This window comes from Callorhinus ursinus, unplaced genomic scaffold (genome assembly GCF_003265705.2).
Source record: "Callorhinus ursinus isolate GAN/ISIS: 27379988/994484 unplaced genomic scaffold, GSC_fseal_2.0 scaffold2, whole genome shotgun sequence".
Classification (NCBI taxonomy): domain Eukaryota; kingdom Metazoa; phylum Chordata; class Mammalia; order Carnivora; family Otariidae; genus Callorhinus; species Callorhinus ursinus.
The window spans coordinates 42,077,485-42,102,390 of record NW_027397064.1 but is presented as its reverse complement, the minus strand read 5'-3'; the positions used below and the strand labels follow the sequence as shown (position 1 = coordinate 42,102,390).

At 40.4% G+C, this 24,906-nt stretch overlaps 1 protein-coding gene and 1 non-coding gene across 7 annotated transcripts in view; one reads left to right on the top strand and one right to left on the bottom strand.

The window, feature by feature from the left end:
* Positions 1-24,906, bottom strand: part of NEMP2 (nuclear envelope integral membrane protein 2) — a 144,020-nt gene that overhangs the window by 37,520 nt on the left and 81,594 nt on the right. For 3 of the 6 annotated variants that reach the window (XM_025848584.2, XM_025848568.2, XM_073881196.1), the window contains exons 1-2: positions 9,870-10,291; positions 618-733 (exon numbers count right to left, since the gene is read on the bottom strand). In XM_025848584.2, the coding sequence (XP_025704369.1) occupies positions 618-733; positions 9,870-9,981 (228 nt within the window). In that variant the 5' untranslated portion in view covers positions 9,982-10,291. Of the gene's footprint in view, positions 1-617; positions 734-8,874; positions 8,926-9,451; positions 9,621-9,869; positions 10,292-24,906 lie in introns of those variants that run through there. The other 3 variants (XM_073881203.1, XM_025848580.2, XM_073881213.1) reach the window with 3 other exon arrangements.
* LOC112808048 (small Cajal body-specific RNA 20) lies at positions 2,350-2,480 on the top strand. The gene has a single exon (XR_003204249.1).

Genomic DNA, 24,906 nt, shown 5'->3' with positions numbered 1-24,906 from the left:
TCTCAACAAGAACTTGCTCCCCACCTCCCTCATTCCACCTATTTTACAGTTTCTTTTTTCATAGCACTTATTGTTTTATAATTTTCTTCTCTATTACATTTATGGCCTATCCCCTACCCCTAGGAGTATAAACACCACAGGAGCTGGGATCTGTTTTAGGATCCTAAGATACGGATGTATCCTAAGAGCCTATGATAGTAGTTCCTGGCACTTAGCAAGTGCTTAATAAATGCATTAAGTGCTGAATGAAGGAAAGTACTAGGCTACTGAGATTAACTATTATCTTGGCCATACCGGATCGGAGAGCAGTTGGGACAGCAATTATTTTAGAAAGTAGGAGAGAGGGTGTTGTCTTGAGTTGTGTCTGAACAGCAAGCACACTGTGCTCACTTAGATACCATATTTATTTGGAGTGGCTTGGAGAAGGGCTGACAGAAAGTATGAAGAGTCAATGTTCCCTTCCACATGTCCCTTTCCCTTGGGCCACTCTATGTGATTCCCGAATCAGCTTTCATACTGATACACTGCTCTGTGTCATATAAAAGCTATTTTTTATTCTTGAAATAGTACATTTTAATTCTCAGTTCCTAAGACATGACTTAAATGTAGGCTCTTACCTGCACAGTCGACCACATGTATTTCCACTCCACTTGGGAATTTTGATTGTAGCAATAACAGTCTGAGTCAGAAGTTTCAATAAAATCCATTTCCTTCAGAGCTTTACACCTTGGAACTGAGAGATGGAAAAGAGAATATATTTCCTAAAAATAGTTAAGTTCCCAGAATCTTATCTTTTTTTTTTATTCACAAAAATAATGCTATTTTTACATTCTCTAACGAATGAATTCTTCTACATGGTAACTACAGTCCTTCAGTCTTTCCAACCCACAGGAGACAGACAAAAAATTACAGTCTAGTGTCAATACTCTTATGATATATGGAAGGCACTGTAAGCACACAGAGAACAGGTACTTCAGTCTTAAAGTAGAGGGCAAGAATTGGGGGCAGCTTCCTGGAAAAGAGGAAATGTGAGTGGAGTACTGAAGGATAAGTCGGAGGCAATGAGGCAGAGAAGACGGGTTAGAGGGCGGCAAGTACATACAAAACCACAGAGCTGAGGGAAATCACCGAAGGGGCTCAGTCATTCACTGAGGCTGGAGTGTGGGGGATACATGAGGGCCTGTCAACATCTGCAGTAGAGAGGTAAGCAGTGGTCACCACTTTAAGGAGTATGGACTTCATGCTGAAAGCAGAGCACTGAAGCATTTTAGGTAAGTATCAAAGTCTCAGTGGGAAACTGCTGACACTCCAAAGGGTTTCACTGAAGAGTTCGGTGAAGATGTGGACAGAGTTAAGGCATTAACACCGTGAACTAAGACACCGTGAACTTCCTAGACATCAACAACAGCTGGAAGCCTTTAACATCCCTAGGTCTGAAATGGTAAAGGCAGGACTCGATCTTATTGGAGCTACTGAAGCCCGGCGGACAATCTAATGGGATGCAATCCTTGCCAAAATGTGGGATGGTGGGATGAAGGTATGACTACTTCAACCTCTCTCTCCTGCCCTCCCATCAGGGCCTCTCACTGGCCAAACCCAATGGGAACCAAAGGGCAAACAAGCCCAGGTGACAGAGTCCACAGATGCCAGCTTCCAGGCACCAAGCAGGGGAAGGAAGGACAGAGAATGGATCTGTGGGGACAAACAGAGAATAAGCAGTTTAACAGGGAAACAATAGGTACACAGTTGTGTTTTAGAAAAAGCATTCTATAAGCAACGTGCAATTTTAGAGGTGAAGAAGACTGAAAGTAGAAGAACCTCTAAGGAGGCTACTGAAGCAATCTTAGCAAGAAATGAACGAGGTAGGAGGGATTAAAGACCACTTATGACGGGATCAACAGACTTTGGAGAATCATTAGATGAGGGAGAGCAAGAAGATGACATGAAAGTTCTGGTTAAGTGGAGAGATGGTGAGGCCCTTCACCCAGATAAGGAACACTGGAGAAGATGCAAGCTTATGCAGGGAAAGGGGGATGAGCTCAATCTGGGACATAACTGAGTTTTGGTTGTGGGACTAAGTGAAGATGGATAGGTCTGCAGCACAGGTGAAATTTGGAGACAGAAGTAGATACATATGTGTGTCTGTGTGTATAAATATATGTGCATTTGTGTGCTATATGTAACATAAAAGTAATAGATAACACATGACACATACATATTATATATATGTATAATATACATATACATACATATAATATACAGAGGAGGAGAGACAGGTGCTTCATTAGAGGGTAAATAGCGTAAGAAAATTGTAAAGTAATGGGATTGATTTTATTCTGTGGCTGCCTCTGTATCTGAATTTTAAATGAAGTGAGATGCCCTTTTCTCCTCAGTCAGGGCTGGAGACCAAGATGCGCCCTTGAGGATCGCTGTCAGGGCTGCCACATGCTGGCAGGCTTGTTTTCCTGCCTCAGACATCTGTAGTTGCAAGTTTCCTGCCTCTAGCTCTCCTTGGATAGTGCCAGGCTCTCAGGAGCTGATCCTGGCCTGCATTGCCCCACAAGTAGCTTGGCCCCCAGCCTGCCCCACAGGCAATGCCTAACAAACACACCTAAACACGTAGTCATTTACCACAAAGAGGCCTGTGAGGGAGTGTGGCCTCTCACCTCCTGCCCTCCTACTAAACAATGGCTTTGGCCCCTGGGCATATCATTGGGGGAGGAGAGGGTGTCCAAAAGTGGGGATTTCTGTGGCGGAAGGGGCATCCGAGGCCACCTAACTCATTTCTCCCTGCCTGGATTCGTGCGGGTACCAGCCAGGCTGCTCCATCCATTTACTCAGAGCCATGTCTCCCACATAGGATCCCCTACAGGACTGTGAGGTGCAGGGTGGTGAGGAAGAGCCGTGGGTGGGTGCTGGAGGAGGCAGAGCTCCACAGGCGTCAGGGCAAGGAGGTCAGACCTGACACTCGGTACAGCCGCCACAAGCACAAGCCCCGCTCCTGAGGGGTTAGCTTTATCGAACCCGACAGCTCCGGCTCCACACAGTTGCAAGGGGGAAGTGTTCTACGTTGAAGTGCTTACTTCCATCAGCTCACAGAATAATGTTCTAGAAAAGTTTTCAAGTTCTGTTTTTCTTCACTAACAAAAGTTCTGAAAGCATCTTATTTTGTTCTAAAAGCAATAAATCACTTTCTGTGAGGAAAAAAAAAATAAAGTGAACTGAGATGAAAGTCATAAATTCTTCTGGATCCAGGATCCGGTGTCACCACTACATCTGTCCATAGGAAACAGGCACAGAGAATGCTACAGGCACACAGAGAAATGGGCCTTATGCCCATCCCGCATCTCCTCCGAGGAAAGTGTGGTCAGCTGCTCCAGAAAAACCCACAATGAAGCTAGAACAACCTGGTACACCAAAGTTGGGGAAAGACTGAGTAACTAGTAACTAGTCAACAATTACATCCATTTAGGGAATAATACTGAATAAGCCCACATAGGTCCGTGTCCTAGCTAGAAGCATCCTAAGCATTCAACTGGAGAAAGTGAAGACAGACTTGGGGAGAAGACGCAGAGAATACCCACTGATGTAACTGCAATAAAGTCACGAAGCTACACAAAGCAGGAAAGTCACAGGAGAATCCAGTAATTTCCATTGTGACACTGTCAGATCACTTAATCTTTACTCTTAAATTGTGAGGAAATGCATATATTTTTTAATATACCAACAAATTTGCTGAGTCTGAGAGTCTGAGATGCAAATACAAGATTCTAAGAGACAGGTCTCAAAAAGGCATGTGAAGGAAGGTCTAGAGGCGCTCTGCTAGATACAGGATACTAAAAATTAAAAATGCATCCCCCTGCATGGCCTGTTTACATACAAGACCAAAAGGAGAATGCAGAACCAGTGTGACCCACACAAAGCAACCAACGCTGAGGCGAATTCTTGGGTATATCTGAGATGCAAATGACTCCTGGCCACAGGCTACACAGGGGAGAGGGCACTCCTGGACATCCAAGGGCTGGCAGCTAGTTGTAGATAAAGACAATGTCAAAGGCAGTGTAGAACCTGGGAGCATCTGAGCAACTAAAGCACATTAAAAGCCTTCAGCTAGTGAGAGCAGAGGTAGGATTGGAAGGAGGGCTGTGGACCGGCCTTCTGGTATCCCATGCTCTGCCTCTGCAGAGTCTCCTGTGGTGTCTCCGAGCAGGAACAGGGCTACACCAGGTGGCGAGAGTTGACAACTTTACACTGGGGGTCCTCAATAAAAGAGAGGAATTCCTACCTATTGTTGGAAAGGGAATTCATTCCAACAGGACAGGTAAAGGGGGGAGGCCTCACGTCCACAGACCCCAGCAGCCTCAGGCCACTGTAAGAACATTAACTTCCAGCCAGTTCTCTCTTCAGGTTTACTCCTAATACCACACTGGTGCTCAATGCCGGGCACTTTTTTTAAGGGTGGCCACAGGGCTACTCCCGGCATTGCCTCTCCTAGTGGGCTCCTCTACTTCGAGAAATCAGTCCCCATAAGAACAGTGAACTACTCCTCTTGTTAGTGGTGTGAGGGAATATCCTCTTTCTGGGACCTGAACTTTGCAAACAAATGCTGCCTTCCAATGAGTTTTTTTTCCACTTGGTCCTAAGACTATCTCCTAAGTCACTTAATATCTGTAACTCTTAAGAGCAAGATGGTGTAATTTAAGTAGAGTGTAATAATTTGAATTTAGAAGTAAATGCTTCTCTGTGATCCAAGCCAGTCTCCTTGCACTTGGATTACTGTAATAGTCTTTTAGCTGGTTTCCCTGCTTCCAGAATTGCCCCTATAATGTTCCCCTGCAACCCATTCTCCAATCAGCATATAGATCTTTTAAAAACATCAGAGCACACAATTTACCTGCTCAAAACGGATGACTTCACCCTGCACCCATAATAAAATCCTTCCTCCCTTCCAAGGACCTAGTACCTCTGACATTCTCTCCTCTACTCTTCCTTCTCTCAGCTCCTCAGGCCACACCAGCCCTCCCATCCTCAAGATGCTGAGACACTCCTGCCTCAAGTTTTCCTACTTGCTGATTCCTTGACCTGCAATCTGCTCTCCCCAGATTTTGGCAGAGTTTGCTCCTTCTGACAGTTTGGGTTTGCCCAAACGTCACCTTCTCAGGAAGGCCTTCTCTGACCCCACTGTCTAAAATGGCACACTCCAACCCCTTTCACCCACTTTCTTCTCACTCTGATTTTTTCCTCATATTATTATTAGTTTATACTCTGTCTCTCCATAAAATTAGGGAGAGCATGTTCATTAACGTATCCCCAGCCTTTAAATATCTGTCTTTTGTATGTGTGTTATAATTTGAGAGGGTTGGTGGGTTATTTGGGCATGCACAGCCAAGACAATGAAAGCCTAGCCAATCTTTGTAAAAGGCTGCCCAGTACCAGTCAGCATCATAAAAGGAGGTGCACTCTGGCCCCCCCCCCTTTGAAGCAACCTGATGTAATCAGATACCCTATCCAGCCTGTGTCACATCCCACCTACAGAACCCATAGGCTACATCTCCCCCTCACCCTACTCCATCATCAATATACCTTAACTACAGGGTTGAAAGCTGTAATCCTGAAGATCCCTTGGGTTAGGGACCTTCTTCTTTATCCTCCCCGGATAGAGAAGGGCAGAGAGAAAGAGGAGACAAGAAGCTTGTTTTCGTTTTACTCATATATGGTACATCAGTATATTCTGCATAAGGGACCTCCCAGTTAGAAGAAAGGAACTTGCTCTGAATTTCTCCTCGGTCCTCTACAGGATTAAGTAAAGTACAGATGGAGGTAGGTTCCTCTGATATTGATACCTGTGGAAACACTACTAAAGGCATGTTGTAAAGTGTTCCCCCTGGAATTCCCCAGAGTGGCCTCTGGCTTTTGAGGTGAAGTTGTTGTCAGATTTACACAATACATGAGACATAACAGACAAGGTGTTAGCATTTCATGGTGTCTGGCTACCCTCATTGTTATTAACTTTCTTCAGAGATGAATTTCATTCAATCCACACAAGAACTTCTAAATATCCAAGGGAACTAGAAATTCACAGCCACAAGAAACTACAGATCTAGCTTCATGTGAGTTCATATAAACCTTAAGCCATGAGCTAGGTGGGCTAAGCACAAGACAGTGACTGTGACAATCAAGATTGTTATCTAGGCTTCTTCTAGAGACATTTTCTCATTCAGTTTCTACTCCCTCCACCTCAGCCTAAGGGTGGGGAATAGAAGATGTAGCCAGCTGGACTGCTTATCTGAATTCTATCAGCTGTTCAAGCCCTGAAGTCTGGGAAGCTGCCTGCGTGTCTGCAGGTGTCATTTTCTCACATGACCTCAGTCTTCTGCTGGTTCATTCTGCTAAGATGGAACTTCCTGGAGGTACATGAAGGCAAACCCAAAGATATCACCATGATATCAGCAAAATCCCCTTACAGTGCAATCTAGAAAACAGAAGGGAATTTCTAGGGATTCAGAAAAATGTACTAATAATCATTCATTTGATCAGAAGAAAACAATACCTGCCTAGGGACAGCTACTAGTTCCACTTGACATCGGATATGTTTCCACCCTAGCAGGTGCCCCATAACCTAGGTATTCACTTCCTCAAACCTGATCCCAGAAAGATCTGAAGTGTAGGCTATCCCAGCTCTGCCTCATCTCCTAAGCACCTAGGTGTATCTGCAGGACCAGTCCTGACAAGGCTACATCTCTAAGCCATGAAAGGATCATCACCTTCTGTAACTCCCTGCAGTACTCAGAAGGTTCTCTTGATTCTGCAATAAACCTGACTTCTGACTTTCTGGACAATTGTGCCCAAACTGCTAAGACATAGCACAATTATTTATATTACCAAAGGATTTGAGTCAGGGTTACCTTACCCGATGAGATTCCTTAGTTCATTTTAAATAGCACTCAATTTATAAATTCAATAAATCGAATTTTAAGACTACATAGCTTATATAAAAAAGGGACACATGGGTTATCACCTGCTTTAACTAATAAATTACATTTTTACTCCTTTGTACCGCTTTTGTCATTTATTAGTTTTCCTAAATGGAAAGGATATATTTAAGTTAAAGAATTTAGTCATACATAAGGTAAAAATATTCAGTCAAAACTTCAGAAAAGGGCAGGTAATACTTAAACCTACTTATAGAATATGCCAAAAATAAAAAGCACAAACACTCCTCAAATCTTAGCAGATCTTAAACAACCTCTAACAAAAATATTTCAGCAATGTTCCTTCTAAAAATTTAACCTTTACATGGCCCTCATATGAGAAGAAAATATCTTCAGATGAAACTATAATAGAATAATAAAATCACTTATTTAATTAGACTGCCATTTTCTCCATTTGGCCTATTACTGCTTTTCTTTTGGGACAAGGAAAGGGAAAAAAACAAAAACAAAAAGCAAAAACTGACAAAACTTAGCTCCTGAAAGTTCAAAGGAAGGATTTGTCTGGGTATTATTTGTAAATTCACATTTTCAAAGGAGTTAGCATGGAGCACCAAAGTTAGAAGGTAACTATTCTATTAACACTAGTTTTTTTAGCCAGACTTGAATATAAATCTTGATTTTTGTTTCTCCAAGAATGTGCATAGAGAATGAATCTGAAATTAGCACATGCTGATGCACATTCGGACTGATTTTAACTACAAGGACTGATTTTTCTTCTCCATAGATGAATTTGAAAGCTGTGGTTTTCAAATGGCCTATCGCTACATAGTTCAAGCCTGGGAATTCAACGCAGTGGCCTCAACTACATCCTAAGACAACACATGGTTTCTAAGCTCCTCTCCCCTGGCTGCAAACTATGAATAATAACTCTTCTTTTTAGCCAGCCAACTACCTGCCTCTCCTGTGTCACTTGCCTCTGACTTTCCTCCAAATAGGATGACAGAAAGCTGGCCTGGCTCTGGATGTTCTCTATTTTATGGAAGGGTGTGTGCATTCAAGACAGAATTTTACAACAGTTAAGTATCATCTAATCCAAGCTTCTCATGTTATAAATGGGCCCTATTATGAAAGGAAGAACCAGCTGTTTGATCTGTTCATAACACTACTTTTAGAGCAGCAATGTTCCTTAGACCTAGTCTAGTCCAGAGGTTCCAATGTGGTGTCACTGGCACACCACAGGATCTCCACAGCCTTTCCCATAAAGCATATCTGGAATGGCAAGAGTTGCTATAAGGCTACGTAAGTTGCCATTTTTCTTGGCTCTGGGCTAGAATTTTATCAACTCAGTGTACATCCTGCATGTCTTGGGCAGAACAGTAGTTCTGATAAGCATTTATGTAGCTCTCTGGCTAACAAAATAGAAGTCACAGTTAACACCAAATGTCGTAACACAAACATGAGAAATATTGGGTTAACAGAAGGAAATAAAAAGGTGAGGAAAATACTGGAAACCACTCTGCAATAGAACAACTTTATTTTACTGACCAGAAAACCATGGTCCATAAAGATTATGTACCCAGACCAAGGTAATTCTACAAGTGGGTGGGGGCATGTAATGAATGTCTAGAAGCCAAGGTTCTGGGTGTTGGTCCAGGGCTACTTACAATTTTCTGGCTGCTGCCATGCTCAGAAACCCTCCTTCTTAGACCCATCTGTGATTTATTTTCTCATCAGTATAGACTGGTTACATTTCTCCCTACTAAGCTTGCCTTTCCCCGTCTATAAAATGGGTATGTTAATGGTACTTACCCTCAGAGGGCTATTATAGGTATTAAATAAATAATTTAAAGCACTTTTAACACTGCCTAGCACATAGTAAACACTCAACAAACCTCCGTTCAATGAAAACTGGTATAGAACAGTTCTCCAAAGTGTAACTCACTGCAAGATTCCCATGAGTTGGCAGCTCTGGCCGAATCTGGTTGTCTTCATCCTTAGACAAAGAACCCTGATTTCAGTGGAGGAGGTGCTATGCCCAGCATAACAGACCACACTTGGTTGCCTCCCTTGCAAACAGAGGTGGCCAATGAGATGAAGAGAAGTTGGTGGACAAAAATTCCAGGAAATCTTTTAAAGGATTTCATGGGGGGGGGCGGGACGGGTAGCAGAAATGTTAAGCTCTTAGCATATTAGTAGCAGTTCTGAGTTAGAGCTCCTGACTCCTCCTTCTGTGCCAGGATCTTGAGAGTACTCCACGTATAGCCCATAACAACACTATGAGCAGCTACCATTTCTTGTTTCCTGTTCAACACTGCACACGTTAAACATTGCAACAATCCTGGCAGATATTATGTTTTACATGTGACCAGTAGCGTGACTTGCTCAAGGACACAGAGCTAGTCAGGGGCCCGGGAATTTCGGTCTAACTCTAAAGCCAAAGCTCTTACCCTCTCCTGTCCTGAGTCCAAAGTAATAGCTATAGAAAGAAATAGTGAGGTTTTCAACATAAATTGATGTACCATACAAAAGTCCTGTGTTGAAAGTCGGGAGACTAGGGTCAGTGACTAGCTGTGTGACCGCAGACAAATCAAACCACGTCTGGGCTTTGGTTGCTGCTTCTGTAAACGAGGGAACTGGGCTAGACTCTGAACTTGGCGGTTGCTTCTACTAAAATCACAAAAATGTCCAAGTGCCACCAAAGAGACCAGGAAGCCCAAGTAGGCGGAAAGGGAGGCTGGGCCTGCCGCGGGTGCCGGCCGCGCCCGCGGGGTAAGCCTGAGGGAACGAGGCAGCGCCCAGCCGGTTCTGTGCTTCCCGCCGCCGCCGAGGCGCAGGGAGAGCGTCGGCGGGGCGCCGGGGAAGCGGGAGAGCGCAGGGAGCCGGGAGTCGGGAGCCGGTGCGCGCGGGCGCGCGCCCGCCGCCAGAGCCCACGGTTACCTGATAACGCCGCCGCCTCCTCCTCCTCCTCTCCGCGCACAGCGCCTGCGGGCAGTGTGGACAATGGCGGCAGCCACAGCAGCAGCCACCACCGCCCAAGGGGCGGCCGCATCCCGCCCCGGGACCAGCTCCGCGCCGCTCAGCCGCGGCGCGAGCCCCTGGGGGCCGGTTCGGCCGTTAGTAGCAGAAACGGCGCGGGGCCTACGAGGAGGATGAGGGGCGGCGAGACCCGTACGCGGGAAAGGCGGAGGCCCCGCCTTCCCGGCGCAGAGGAAGAGTCGGCACGAAGCTTCTGCGTTGGCCGTCGGCTGTGGGGCACGGCTGGCCCAGGCCCGCGGGGCTCCCGGTAGCCCTCTCGCGGCCTCTCCCGGCCCTTCCCGGCCCCTCCCGGCTTCAGGGCTTCCGGGTCTCGTCTTTCCCTGAGGCGGTTGGGCCGCCCAGTCCCGTCAGTCTCTGCGCCAGGGTGGAAATTGTGGGAGGTGGGGGCCACTCTAACGTGAATTTGCCTAAAACTTCCTTGACCCGTGTGTGACCTGCGGGGTTTTAGGGCTCAGTTCTCGGAGGTTTCTTGAGTGATGTTCAATGAAGGGGAAGACCTTTCAGGAACCCCCTTTTTTACAAATAAAAGTTTATTTTTCCTTTTTATCATTTTCCTTTTTGTTGTAACAAAAACAAAAACAAACGAAGCAATTTAGTTGCTTAAGTAACACTGACTTGTATATCTAAGCCCCTAAACACACATTTCAGTATAAGGAGGCTGTAAAGCGTTACATCACCAATATAACATGTCTTAAAATTAGCTTGCATTAAAGAAAAGAAAACTACAGGAAACTGGTGGTTGCCAGAGGGAGGGAGTGGGGGAAGGTGGGCAAAATGGGCAAAGGGGGTCAAAAATTACAAACTTACTATTATAAATAAGTTCTGGTGATGTAATGTACAGTATGATGACTAAAGTTAACAATACTGTAATGTATATTTGAAAAGTTGCTAAGAGTAGATCATAAAAGTTCTCATACGCAAATTTTGTAATTATGTGAGGTGATGGATCTTAATTTATTGTAAGGATTATTTTGCAATATATACATATATCATGTACATCTAAAACGAACACAATGTTATATGTCAGTTGTTATCTCAATAAAACTGGAAAAAAATATCTTGGTGGCCTTTATATTGATAATTAGTATAGAACTTGAAGACTTAAGTAAATTATATTGCTTTTTTTTTTATTTTTAAAGAACAGATCTTCCTCAGGCCCTGAAAACCCATTAATGTGATTCAATATTTCATACTAAACATTTACTAGAACAAAAGTTCATTTCCTCTTTTCTGATTCTGGTCTTCTGCTTAGGTACCTCAGAGAAGCCAATTGTGACAGAAATGATCCTCTAAAAATAACTCAGCTTCATTTTCCCCAAAGGTATGAGTAGGACTCACTAACTAGATTTTTCTTGGCTTCAAAGTAAGGTTTAACCAATTGTCCTCAAATCCCTGGCACCATGTGGACACCCATAGATGGTTTTGGAAGTTCAGAAATTTCCTTATAAGGAACTCTTCAAGGAGATGAGTTTTACAAATAAACTATTAAACTTCCACCTTGTCTGCCCTGAAGACTGTCTCCAGAGAAACAGCAGAGCTCTTGATCCAAGTGTGAGGTGTGCACTTGCCTCTTGCACAACAGTTTTTTTTCCTAACCACATTCATTTTGATTTAGCTTAATTTTGAATGGCATGATGAAAAGTAGCTAAAAGAAACAGGTAGCTTCTTGAAAGATAAATGTGTTTTCCTGCAGCAGTGTCTGGTAAAGAGCAGGGAGCAATATAATAAATTAATATTTAAATTGCTATTCATGTAGCATATCTTTAGTAAATATCTGTAAAGAAGCTAAGTCAAAATACCACATTCCTCTCTACAGGATAGCAGTATTTTTCCGGAGATAATAAGAATCTTGGAAGGTGGTAGTTGTCACTGGGGGACAAACATGAGACCTCACCTAACTTCCCAAAAACTTTCTCTGATATGAAAACCTTAAGCTGTTGGGGAAGGAGCATAAACTACTACCACAGGGCCATGGCAAAGACTCTTATTTCTGGCGGAGAGATAGAAGTGCAAACTCTCTGCCCCTGGGGGAGCAGCAGGAAACACTGGGGTTCAGGGTCCTGAACTGAAATGACAAGAGTAGAGGTTGGCAACTTCTGGGAAACCCTCTTTTATTGAAGACATACCACAGAAACAAGGCAGGATTTGTCAGCGATGGGTAAAGGGGGAAGAAATACTGAGAAAGCCCCACCTCTAAGGCTCAGGTACACAGGACTTGCCTAAGATCAAAGCTGAACAGGAGAAAGGAGAACCCATCTTGCCCCACCACAAGCCAAGCACTAGCAACAAGCAACCCTACACTGTACTGAGGAGGAAAAAGAATGTGGGGAGAGATCCCTCTTCAACACAGACATGCAAGAACTGCTGAAAGCTAAGGGACACTAAGAAAAACTCTCAGCACTCCAGTTTCCACACTAAGAACAAGGTAATAGCACAAAAATTAAAATCCTATGGTACAGGGCGGCTGGGTGGCTCAGTTGATTAAGCATTTGCCTTCAGCTCAGGTCATGATCCCAGGGTCCTGGGATTGAGCCCCAGCTCCCTGCTTAGCTGGGAGTCTGCTTCTCCCTCTTCCTCTGCCCCTCCCCACTGCTTGTGCATACACACACTCTCTCTCTGTCAAATAAATAAATAAAATCTTTTTTAAAAAAATCCTGTGGTACACCAAAGGATTTATTGTTATAATAACAATAAAATCCAAACTCAGCTCACCTCCTGACTAGATTGATTTAATCACCTACATTTCTAATCTGACAGAAGAAGAGGCATACTTGTTTCTGGGTATAAATATTTTTTACCTCAGTTCCTCTACAAGATATCATTCAATTAAAAATTACAATACACCCAAAACAGCAAAGAAAAAAAATCCATTATTAAAGAGCTTAAAGCAATCAACAAAGCTAGATTCAAAAATGATCCACATGTTGGGCTATGATTAATATGTTAAAGGATCTAGTGGAAAAGGTAGATAACATGTGTGAATATATGGAAAATTTCAGCAGAGATATGGAAATTATTAAAAATGTGAAATGGAAATGTTCGAAATTAAAAGCACATTATTAGAGATGAATAATTCCTTCAGTGGGCTTAGCAGAACACTGGACATAGCTGAGAATAAAACACTGAACTTGAATATAGGTAAATAGAAATTATCCATACTGAAATACAAGGAAAGAATTTTAAAAAAAGAAAGAAAGAACAGAACATCCAAGATCTGTGAAATAATATCAAGTGGTTTGATAAACACAGGTTGGAATCCCAAAAGGAGGGGAGAGGAAGAATGAGACAGGGGAAATATTTTATGATATAAAGCTGAGAATTTTCCAAAATTAATGAAAACAGAAGATAAGAAAATCTTAAAGACAGCCAGAGAAAAATGATACACTGCAGAGGGCTAAAACTTACAGCAGACTTCTTGTTAGAAACTGCATAAGTGACATTTTTGAAGTAGTAGAAGAAAGAATCCCATCAATCCAGAATTCTATACCCAGTTATAATATCTTTCAAAAAATTGAAGGCAAATGAAGCTTTTTTTCATTTCCAGTAGGCTTTCACTATAAGAAATGTTAAAAGAAGTTCTTCAGGCAGGAAGAGTATTATAGCAGATGGAAATTTGGATCTACACAAAGAAATAAATAGCTCTAGAAATGATAAAAGTGAAAGTAAATATAAAACTTTTTATTATTGTAATCACTTTAAAAGATGTGTCTAAAGCAAAAATAGTTCCAATGCACTGTGGGACTTATATGTAGAATTAAAATGAATGACAGTACAACAGAGGATGAGAGGAAAGAAATGGAAGTATGCTATCATAAAGTTCTTTCAGTATACCTAAGGTGATATAGTAATTCTTGAAATTAGACTGTGATAAACTAAAGATGTGTGTTGTAAACCTTAGATCAACCACTAAAATCTTTTAAAAAGAGGTATAGCTAATAATCCAACAGTGGAAATAAAATAGAACAATAAAGTGTTCCAAAAGAAGGTAAGTATATAGGGGGAAAAGGGATAAAGAACAAATTGACAAATATAAAACAACTTAAAAAATGGTAGGTCTAAATCCAACCATACAATAATAACATTAAATATAAATGGCTCAACATCTAATTAAAAGGCAGATGTCAGATTGGATAAATAAGCAAAAGCTTATTTACATGCTATTTACTAGAAATATACCTTAAGTTTAGAGATATACTTAAATAGGTTAAAAAGAAAAGGATGGGAAATGATATGCCATAAAAAAAAACACCAATCAAGGGGCACCTGGGTGGCTCAGTCGTTAAGCATCTGCCTTCAGCTCAGGTCATGATCCCAGGGTCCTGGGATCGAGCCCCGCATTGGGCTCCCTGCTCCACTGGAAGCCTGCTTCTCCCTCTCCCACTCCCCCTGCTTGTGTTCCTGTTCTTGCTATCTCTCTCTCTCTCTCTCTGTCAAATAAATAAATAAAATCTTAAAAAAAAAACACCAATCAAAAGAAAGTTGAGTCGCTATATTAATATCAGATGAAGTAGACTCAAGAATAAGTAATACTACCAGTAATTCAGTAGGTCTAGGGTAGGGCCTGAGATTTTGCATTTCTAACAAACTCACTAGTGGTCTGAGGACATCTTAAACAGCAAGTTCTTAGAACACTAGGCTCATAGAAAATTGACAGAATGAGGGCAGATGGAAGGAATCCAAGTTCAAATAGTTTGGAAAATACAGCTTACTGTGTTATCCCTCATAGACATTCACAATGACAAATAGCATATTAAAGAGTTAAAAATTCCTGGGGTGCTTGGGTGGCTCAGTCGGTTAAGCATCTGCCTTCGGCTCAGATCATGATCTCAGGGTCCTGAGATTGAGCCCTGCATCGGGCTCTCTGCTCAGCGGGGAGCCTGCTTCTCCTTTTCCCTTTGCCTGCCACTCTGCCTACTTGTACTCTCTCTGTGTCAAATAAATGAATAAAATCTTTCAAAAAAATAAATAAAAAAATTTTTAAAAAAAGACTTAAAAATTCCTGTAGTAAAGAAATTTGCAGTAGACAGCCTTTAGGATGGCCTCCAATGATTCCCTTCATTTCTTGGTATTCATGCCCTGTATAACCTCCTGTTCCTAAGTGTGGGCTAGAAATACTGATTGTTTCTAATGAAGAATATATGGCAGACATGGTATGTCATTTCCAAGATTAGGTTATAAAAAGACTACAGTTTCTATCTTGAGTGTTCTCTCTCACTTTCTCTGGGATCACTCTCACTAGGGAAGTCAGTTACCACGTTGTGAGGCAACACTGTGGAGAGACCAATGTGAATGAGCAGATCTCCCCCAACAGAACTTTGAGATGTTTGTAGTGCTGGCCAATGCTTTGATTGTAGCTCTTGAGAGACCCTGAACCAGAACCACCTAGTTAAGCTGTTCCTATATTCCTGACCCTCAAAAACTATGATATAGTAAATTATGCTAGGTAAGTTTTTATCCTACTAATACTGTGTTGTTTCCATCATGATCTCTTTTGGATTGAGGAATTCTGGGTGAAACATTTGGTTTACACATATACTACACCAAAATTTAAGCCTGATAATTATTTTTCTCAAATAAAATCCATTAATATCCCATGCATACACAGTTTAGAAAACACTACACGTAATCTTTTGTAAAGTCTAATTTCAAAGTCAAGCTTTAGCTGTGTAAAGAGCTTTAGAGGTGAGCACCACACCTAAGCTTTCTGGCAATAATGGAATGAACCAAAAAACCACAAAAAACAAAAACAAAACAAAAACAAAACAAAACAAAACACCAAGGAGAAGGAAAAGGAGAAAAACAGAATTGAGAGTGTGGTCAGACTCATAGGTTCTTTGACATCAGCATGGAACATTGCTTCCTTCTCATGAGAAGCAGATGGATTTAACAAACTGTGATTATTGCAGTGTATTATTTTTAAGTTATACCAGCATTTGTGTGCATCCTTCTAGGAGATGAAATATACTCATTAATCAAACCAAACCAAACCAATCCAAAACAAAACCCCCTATAAACAGGACACCAGCAGAATCTTCTGTTCAAATCTTCCTGGGATATTATGCAAGCTTGCTTTCTATCTTTCCATTAGAAAATAGAGAAAAAGTTTGTCCATCAGTGAGTCGATGAAGTGAGAGAGTTGTAGTTGGAATCGCCATTAAACTTGCCAAGAGGATGCAAAAACAATTGTCACTAGATTATAACACCAGCACATAAATTTCTACACCAAAATGGGTGATTGAAAAAGGACAAAATTCATTGCCTCTTGAAGCAGTTGCCCAATTGTGCCACAGATCTTAGCTGTGGACATCTGGTAAACAGCCCATGTCCACCTCTAAGAAGGAATGAAGCACTGTAGCTTGTGGGATCTGGATCTCCTAGATAATGAAGAAGTTGGCACTTTTGACAGAATGCTATTGGTGTGGGTAATAAGTAAATGTTTAGCATTGTGAATGCAGATTCCCAAGACAAACCCTCTGGAGATTGTTCCAGTTCTTCCGGGGAAAGCCCAAAATTCACCTTCTTAATATGTACCCCAAGTGATTCAAAAATCATTAGAAATAAATTTTGAGTTTTACAAGTTTCATGCTTGACAGGAAGTAGCTTTTTCAGCAAGTTTGTAACCACAGCTAAAATATTGTGTGTATGTACCTTACATAATTCATATTGCTAGAATATGATATATTTTTGAAAAAAATGTATAATAAAGAGCTTCCTTAATATTATTTTCGTGACCTGAGTTTTTTAATTCCATTCAACTATTTCCACATGGTGTGAAAAAGATTATAATTCAATTTTCAGCCTCTGCATTTTTATTTCTAGAGTTCTTGTTCTTCATAACTAATTAATTTTCTATAGCTGTCATAGGGTTATAATCAGTCATTATGAATCAGATGTAAAATTTAGCTCATGTCAGAAATTATTTAGGAACTTTCACTTGGTTTCTAGGTAGGTAGAACATTTAATTAAATGAATTAGAATAAAATAAAGTTCTACTACTTTGTGTTCTTTCATAAAGAAAGAATTAGTCTGTTACTGCAATGATACCCGCCAATGCCATAAAGATTACAGAGGCTATATGTCATAATGTCTTCTTTTTAAAAATTCCCATTTTTGAATTTCACATAAAGAGAGGGGGGGAAAAAAAACAACAAACAACAGCAGGCTGTTCAAGACCTCTCCATAAAGGAAAAAAGTAAAAATAATAAAAATTGACTCATTGGATCATGTTTTTCTTAGCATATTTCATTTAGGAAATATTTTGAAATTGACTTGCCATATACTAGTTCGATAATTTTAGTAATAAGTCACGTCAAAACTAGAAGAGAGATAGCTTTTCAGTATGAATAAATGATGTTGGGAAGGATTAGAATAAATATAATTTGTAAGAAAGATAGTATGTCCTCTATACTAAATTAGTAAAGCTTGTTGTAAAAAATAATTGGTCAAATTCAATTCAATTCTTTCAATTCAAATAGAGAGATGCAGAATTCTTTAAAGTAGTGGTTGTCAAATTTTGGTGTGGGTAAGAGTCCCATGTCCAAACATTCTTATTCAGTAGGTCCAGCGTATGGCCTGGGAATCTACACTGGCAATTCTGAGGCAAATAGTTTTGACTATACTGTATTAGTGGTAGACAAAATATTCAAAAGTGATTGATCGTTAGTTGATGATGGCTAGAAAATAGTATCTAAAGGGAAAAAATTGACATATTTGGTTAATCTGAAAAAAAGAAGATTGAAGAGTTACAGCTTTCTAAGAGTTAATTTAAGGAACTAGGATACAGGAAACTAGTAACCAGTTATTATGTTTTCAAAGACAAGAGCAATCTTTCACCTGGACACCAGCCAGTCCTACCATTCCACATCACCTGATTCCTAAACAAATCCTATCAAAGTTTTCTTTGCTGCCAACACACCCTTGGGAAGCTTTTTTTTTTTTTTTAAGATTTTATTTATTTATTTGACAGAGAAAGATATAGTGAGAGAGGGAACACAAGCAGGGGGAGTGGGAGAGGGAGAAGCAGGCTCCCACGGAGCAGGGAGCCCGATGCGGGGCTCCATCCCAGGACCCTGGGACCATGACCTGAGCCGAAGGCAGACGCTTAACCATCTGAGCCACCCAGGCGCCCTCCTTGGGAAGCATTTTAATCAGCCGTTCTCTACAATTAATCTAGGTCTTCCCCCACCGCCACTGGAATAATTTCTATTAAAACGATTATAGTGAAATAATTGTATTTCAAAATCTATTTTTCTTTCATGGAAAGCTGTAAACTGCAGATATCCTTTTAGTTTAAATTCCTTAATTGTCTTCATCGATCATTTATTGACAATGAAAAAGATTCAGGAGCCCTTCAATTCAGTTAAAACAGGGATTTTCTCTTCTTGCTTTCAGTTCTTGATCACGCACTTACTTCAGAACGTCCCTGGTGGTCACAGTCTATACGGAAAATTCTTCAGTCTATTTCATGTGTTTTTGGAAAGAACTCAAATATTTTTTAAAAAGGACATGTAGGGGCTGAGAGATGAAGATAAATATAACAGTCTCAGATTTTGTTCTTCTGCTTGTATGTTGTCTCTCTGTCTCTCTCTCCCTCTCCAAATCAGATCTAAATAGCCTATCTATATTTCCAATATTGCTGTCTCTTTGCATTCTATATCTAGCTTATATACATCTGGCTAGATCCAAGTATATTATAGAGTTGTTATAAAGATTTTTGACTTTCCTTATTTTTCCAGGATGTTATTGTTGATCATGGGAGTGGAAAGAAAGTGTAAGCAACTGTTGGGAAGAAATTTATAATGTTTTATTTATAATAAAAAATTTTATTTATGAAATATAAATAATATTTTATTTATCTTAAAAAATTGACATGAGAGTCTACCTGTTCTGAATGGTTTCTATAACACAATCATAATTTCTAGAGTAGTCATGTGTCATAGAGATTATGGAAAGTGGAAATAATTCAATTAATATACTTCTAATTTTTGCTAATGTTATTAATCCTATTTTACCTGTAAAGTCTATCTACCTAACATTAGATATATTTTGCTTACATTAATCAAAGTCTATAAAGCTAGATGAAAAAAATTATTATTTAGTACATTTCAGTAACCTTCCCCCACACTCATTTTTATTTCTTTGCTGTGATTTATAGGCCCTGTCCTTACTGACAGGGTCAAAAACTCCATCTATGTCTTAAACAATGAAGACATTTATTATGTCGCATGGAAGAAAGTCCCAAGGCAGGTTAATTCAGTAGCTTGAGCATGCGATCAAGGTCTCAGACTGTTTCCAGCTTTCTACTTCACCACTCTTAGCTTGTTGGACTTTGTCTGTAACTTTTCTCCTCATAACTGAAAAGGGCTTGCCACTGTCTCCGATCCTGGGTCCTCACACAACTGTGACCCAAGGCAGGGGGCACCAACTCCCCTTTCATCTCTTGAATAGGGAAGTGAAGCCATTCTTAGAAGCCCTCCCCTCCACCCTCTCAACAGACTCCCTTGCTGGTCCTATGAGAAGTGACTAGCCCAGGGCGCCTGGGTGGCTCAGTTAGTTAAGCGTCTGCCTTCAGCTCAGGTCATGATCCCAGGGTCCTGCATCCAGCTCCCTGCTCAGCGGGGAGCCTGCCTCTCCCTCTCCCTCTGTCCCCTACTTGTGCTTGCTCAATCTCTCTCAAATAAATAAACTCTTTAAAAAAAAAAAAAGAAAAAAGGAGAAGAAGTGACTAGCCCATGCCCTTGCTAAATGGGGTGGAGTGAATGTCTGGCATTTGCAGCCTCCATGGTGGGAAGGGTATCATAGAAGACAAAGACTGGAATAGCAATAGACAGGGGAAAAAATCACTCTGGTGATATTTCTGACAGTTCCCAAAAGCCTTTGGAGGCTTCTGAAAATGGGAGTTGAAATTTATGCTGACTTAATAAATGAGTTTTATTCCTTATCCTAAACTTTGATAAATGTATTTTCCTTTAGAAATTTATTCATTGGGCGCCTGGGTGGCTCAGTTGGTTAAGCGACTGCCTTCAGCTCAGGTCATGATCCTGGAGTCCCTGGATCGAGTCCCGCATCAGGCTCCCTGCTCAGCAGGGAGTCTGCTTCTCCCTCTGACCCTCCCCCCCATGTGCTTTCTCTCTCTCTCATTCTCTCTCTCTCTCAAAAATAAATAAATAAATAATCTTTAAAAAAAAAAAAAGAAATTTATTCATTGACTCAAAATGGGAGTTGCTTCTATATCAAGTAAGTATTTTTCCTACTATTGCTCTTGTTTAGGAGATTTACATAACATCTTTATTCTAAAGCACTGGATTTCCTAAATAGCAAATATTTCCTTTCTAATAATGACAGAGAATAAAATTAGACAAATGGGTTATAATAGGGAAAGTAAGGAGAGAGTAATAGGAATGGTAGAAAAAGAAAAAGGTAAGGAAAAAAAGGAAAGGTAAAGTAGACTGAGCAGTGACTGTTCTGGATGGTATAACGTGAGAGAGTTCAGTTAACTAGGTCACTTGCCACTTGAAATGATGGGCAGGGTAAGCCTTTAAGACTCTGGAGGAAATAGAAGGAAAGGAGGAGGGAGTTAACTCCTTTTTCAGGCATGCATTCTGCAAGTTAGAATTTGTCTGTCTTAACCACATTGCAGGTGTGTCCCTGGAAATGCATGTTCATATAGGGTGGCATTCCTTTTTCTTTCTTCTTTTCACTTAAAGATATTTTGCCTAACAATGATGCTTAAAATCATTCATCTAAATATTTAAGGCTTTTAACTTGTTTCAACAATAATTAAAGCTAAACCCACTAATATTTCTTGGATTTGTTTTAGGATTGAGAGGTTATACTTCCTGCTTTCCATTTTCCCATTTCACCTGGTTCTTCATTGCCTTTTCCTAGTTTTCCCCCTTTCTACTCTTTGCCAGATAGTATAATCACCAGAAATATTATAGGTTCTTTTTTAACACTTTATCAATCTTGAATAATACCAGAGAGAATCTTGTTGAAATTCTCCCTTTGTTATGATAGGTATCCTTTATGTTAAATAGGTTTTTATTGTTTTAATCCTTACATCTATTGTAAAATCAAAGTATAGAAAGCAATACAAAATGAATGTATACCCTAATGAGTTATTTATCATAAGGCAAACATTCTTGTAGCCAACCCCCAAATTAAGAAATAGAATTTTCCTTGGGGCACCTGGGTGGCTCAGATGGTTAAGCATCTGCCTTCGGCTCAGGATCGAGCCCCGCATCGGGCTCCCTGCTCCGGGGGAGGCCTGCTTCTCCCTCTCCCTGCTTGTGTTCCCTCTCTCGCTGTCTCTCTCTCTGTCAAATAAATAAATAAAATCTTAAAGAAAAAAACATTTTTTTAATAATTTGCCTTTTTTATGCTTTTACTACATCTGTATCTCTTTTCCTCTGTAAGAAGATTTCTGGTTCCCAAGGATACAGTAGATGACGGAATTAGAATATCTCATAATTACTCATCCACATTGTACATATGACAGGCTCAGAATAACAACACACATATTACTACCACAATATAATTACAAAGAACAGCTCAAAATATTTTTTATATGTTCTCCCCACTCTTGCTCAGTTTTTTATAGTTGCACTATTTCTACATTATGCAAGAATATAGCTTTTACATATTTATTCTCTTTTAATTATCATTTAATATTATTTCTTCAGATAACTGTGTTTTACTATATACCTCTAATCATTTTGTCTAAAACTCATCCTCTACTAGATTCTTCAGGAAGGACTAATGAAGACAATATTCTCCAAGTTCTTGCATATTGGTAACTGTTGTTCCATGCCTTTTACGGTTGAAAGTCAGTTTTGCAGGATATAAAATCCTCAGCTCACATTTTATTTCTTGTGTCTCTTAAATATGTTATTCATTTCCTTCTGGCATAAAGTATAGCTATCAAGATAAAAACTGATGATAATCTAATTTTTTACCCTGTAAGTTACTTGGTGGTTTTGACTGCATACTCAATGGAATATTTTCTTTTTTTAAAGTTCATTCATTTTACTAGAAATAAGTCTTGGTATTGATTGTTCTGGGTCAATATTCCCAGCTACATAGTGTGCTTTTTCAATACGTAATTTCACATTGTTTCTTATTTAAGGAAAGTTCTCTTTAATTATTTGTTTTTCCCCTGTTTTGTATCTCTTCTTCAAAGATTCTGGTTACTTGTGTTTGAATCTTTTTCGTCCATCTTCACTACTTGTCACTTTCTCTCAAATGTTTTTTAACTTATTTTTTAAACCTTTGGTCCTTTTTATATTTTATTTCTCTTAAGGCATAATCTGTTTAATTATATTTGCTCTTGTGTTCCTTCTAATTTAGCATTTCTGAATTTTTTTTTAATTTCTAATTGTCTCCTGAGTTCTATCACCTCAGTTGCAGTGTTTTTAAATTTTCCAAGTTTTAACAGTTTTGATTAATGTTTTCATTTCATGTCTTGTATCATTTTCTTAATGTATTTTAGCTTCTCTTGAGATAGAAAGTTATAGTTTTGATGTGTTCTGTGTATCTCTTTCTGGCATAGGGATATTATCCTACTCAATATTTTTCTTAGAAATAACTTTGCAGGGGCGCCTGGGTGGCTCAGCCGTTGGGCGTCTGCCTTCGGCTCGGGTCATGATCCCGGGGTCCTGGGATCGAGCCCTGCATCGGGCTCCCTGCTCTGCGGGAGGCCTGCTTCTCCCTCTCCCACTCCCCCTGCTTGTGTTCCCGCTCTCGCTGTGTCTCTCACTGTCGGATAAATAAAATCTTTAAAAAAAAAAAAAAGAAATAACTTTGCAAAGGATTTGGCCTCAGTACTTGTTTCTCATTTTTATATGAAAATGGTCCTCTAGAACTTTTAGTAGGAGATGTGGTTTTAAGTAACCTCTAACTTCATAAATTCCATCTTCTGCTATTTTCATGTAGTTAAGAAGGGTCAGCTTGCTTTATGAGATTTCCTGGTCCTGTTGCCTCTCCCCAACACACTTTTATTTGGGTCTGCTATCTTTATTCTGTTGTCTCTATCCAGCTCAATTTTGATTCCACTCTCAGCATTTCTCTTCCGTGGGACACTCGGTTGTTTGAAGAGAGCTATGGCAGGTCAGTGTCTAGAGTTCATAGGGCCGACACTGCTTAAACACCTTCAGGCTTTGTAATAGACTTGGTGCGTTCACCATCTACTGGATTGGGCAAAACCTACCTACATTTTCCAGGAAATAGTTGTTGCTATTTTGGGCTTCTCCCCTTCTCCAGTCTGTCAAAGTCTGTTAAGCTTCAACTGCTTCTCTCTGCATTTCCTGCTCAGATGCTGATATGATTCAGGTCTGTGGCTGTTCGTGATTTGTCCTTACTCACATGCATTTTGAAGTCTTTGTGGATGCCTCATTACCTAGTGTCAGTGTAAATGTTGTCCATGTTTTTTTATTTTATTGAGTAGTTCTGTATGTTTTTATGTTGAGATTTGGATTCAAAATTACATTGCCGCTGTAGTCATCTTCCTAGAACCCACCAGATAGATTTAAAATACTCTCTTCTTGGGATGCCTGGGTGGCTCAGTTGTTAGGCATCTGTCTGCAGCTCAGGTCATGATCTCAGGGTCCTGGGATCGAGTCCCACATCGGGCTACCCGCTCAGTGGGAAGCCTGCTTCTCCCTCTCCCACTTTCCCTGCTTGTGTTCCTGCTCTATCTCTCTCTCTGTCACATAAATAAATAAATATTTTAAAATAAAATAAAATACTCTCTTCTTTAAGTAGAATCCACATTTTCACAAGAATTAGAAATGGTAAATTGCTAATAACTTCCTAAGCTGTGATAATTTTATTATAATTTCAGCAAAGTTTAGGGATTGTTTTCTCAACATTATAAAATCCTCTGAGAGCTTTAGAGGTATGTATTTTTCAGTATACTTTCGGCACAATTAAAGAGAGAAAATTTCTGTGTCCTCAAACCAGTTTAAAATATTAAGTGTTCCAGGTATTAATGGAAAAACCAACTTCATATAAAACTTTGGTGCAAAGCAGGTTATAAGCTGAAAATAATAAAAGTAAAATTCTTATTGCTGTGTAAGAGGAGGTGTGTTTACACAGTGTTTTCACATTTTTATCTCATTTCATCCTCAAAATAACCTTAGGGAGGTATTGTTATTATGAGTCCTACTCTTCAGAAGAAATTGAGCTTAGAAGACTTACATGACTTGATTTAAGATTTTAGCAGGCAGGATTCTATAGGTAAAAGGTTTAATCTTCCCCCAGGGGCTCAGCTTTGAAGAGATCCCTGACTAGCTTGCTGCAGGCTATGGAACCTGCCTAAATATATATATAAAATATATATATATATATATTTATTTGAGAGAGAGAGAAAGTGGGGGGAGGGGTAGAGGGAGAGAATCCTTAAACAGACTCCGTGCTGAGTGGGGAGACCGGTGCAGAGCTCGATCTCTTGACCCATGAGATCATGACCTAAGCCAAAACCAAGAGTCCGATGCTTAACCAACTGAGCCACCCAAGAGCCCCATACCAATCACATATTTCTTGAGGACCAATGCAGTGACAGATGCTGCAGCTGGATCTCTCTCTCACGGTCTGGTTCTCTCTCACAATCTGGTTAAGAGCCATGTAAGTGACAGAGTGGCCCCTGAACCTAGGACTCTAGACCCCTTGGTTTGCTTTTTTTCCTGCCAGCTAACATCAGTTTCAGCAGTGTGCTTTGTGTGACCTGTGGCACACTGAGTACCTCCATGTGGCCTCACGTATATACCTCACGTATATACCTGCGTGTTGTTGGACAGGAGTAACTTGGGTTCGTGGTAGACGTGAAAGGACAATGCCAGAGCATTTCTCGTGCTTGCGGCGATGCTTCTCCGATATTTACAGGAGAACCTGTTCCAAACCTTTGGGGAGTCTTCATTACATCCTAATATTTTACCTTAAAATT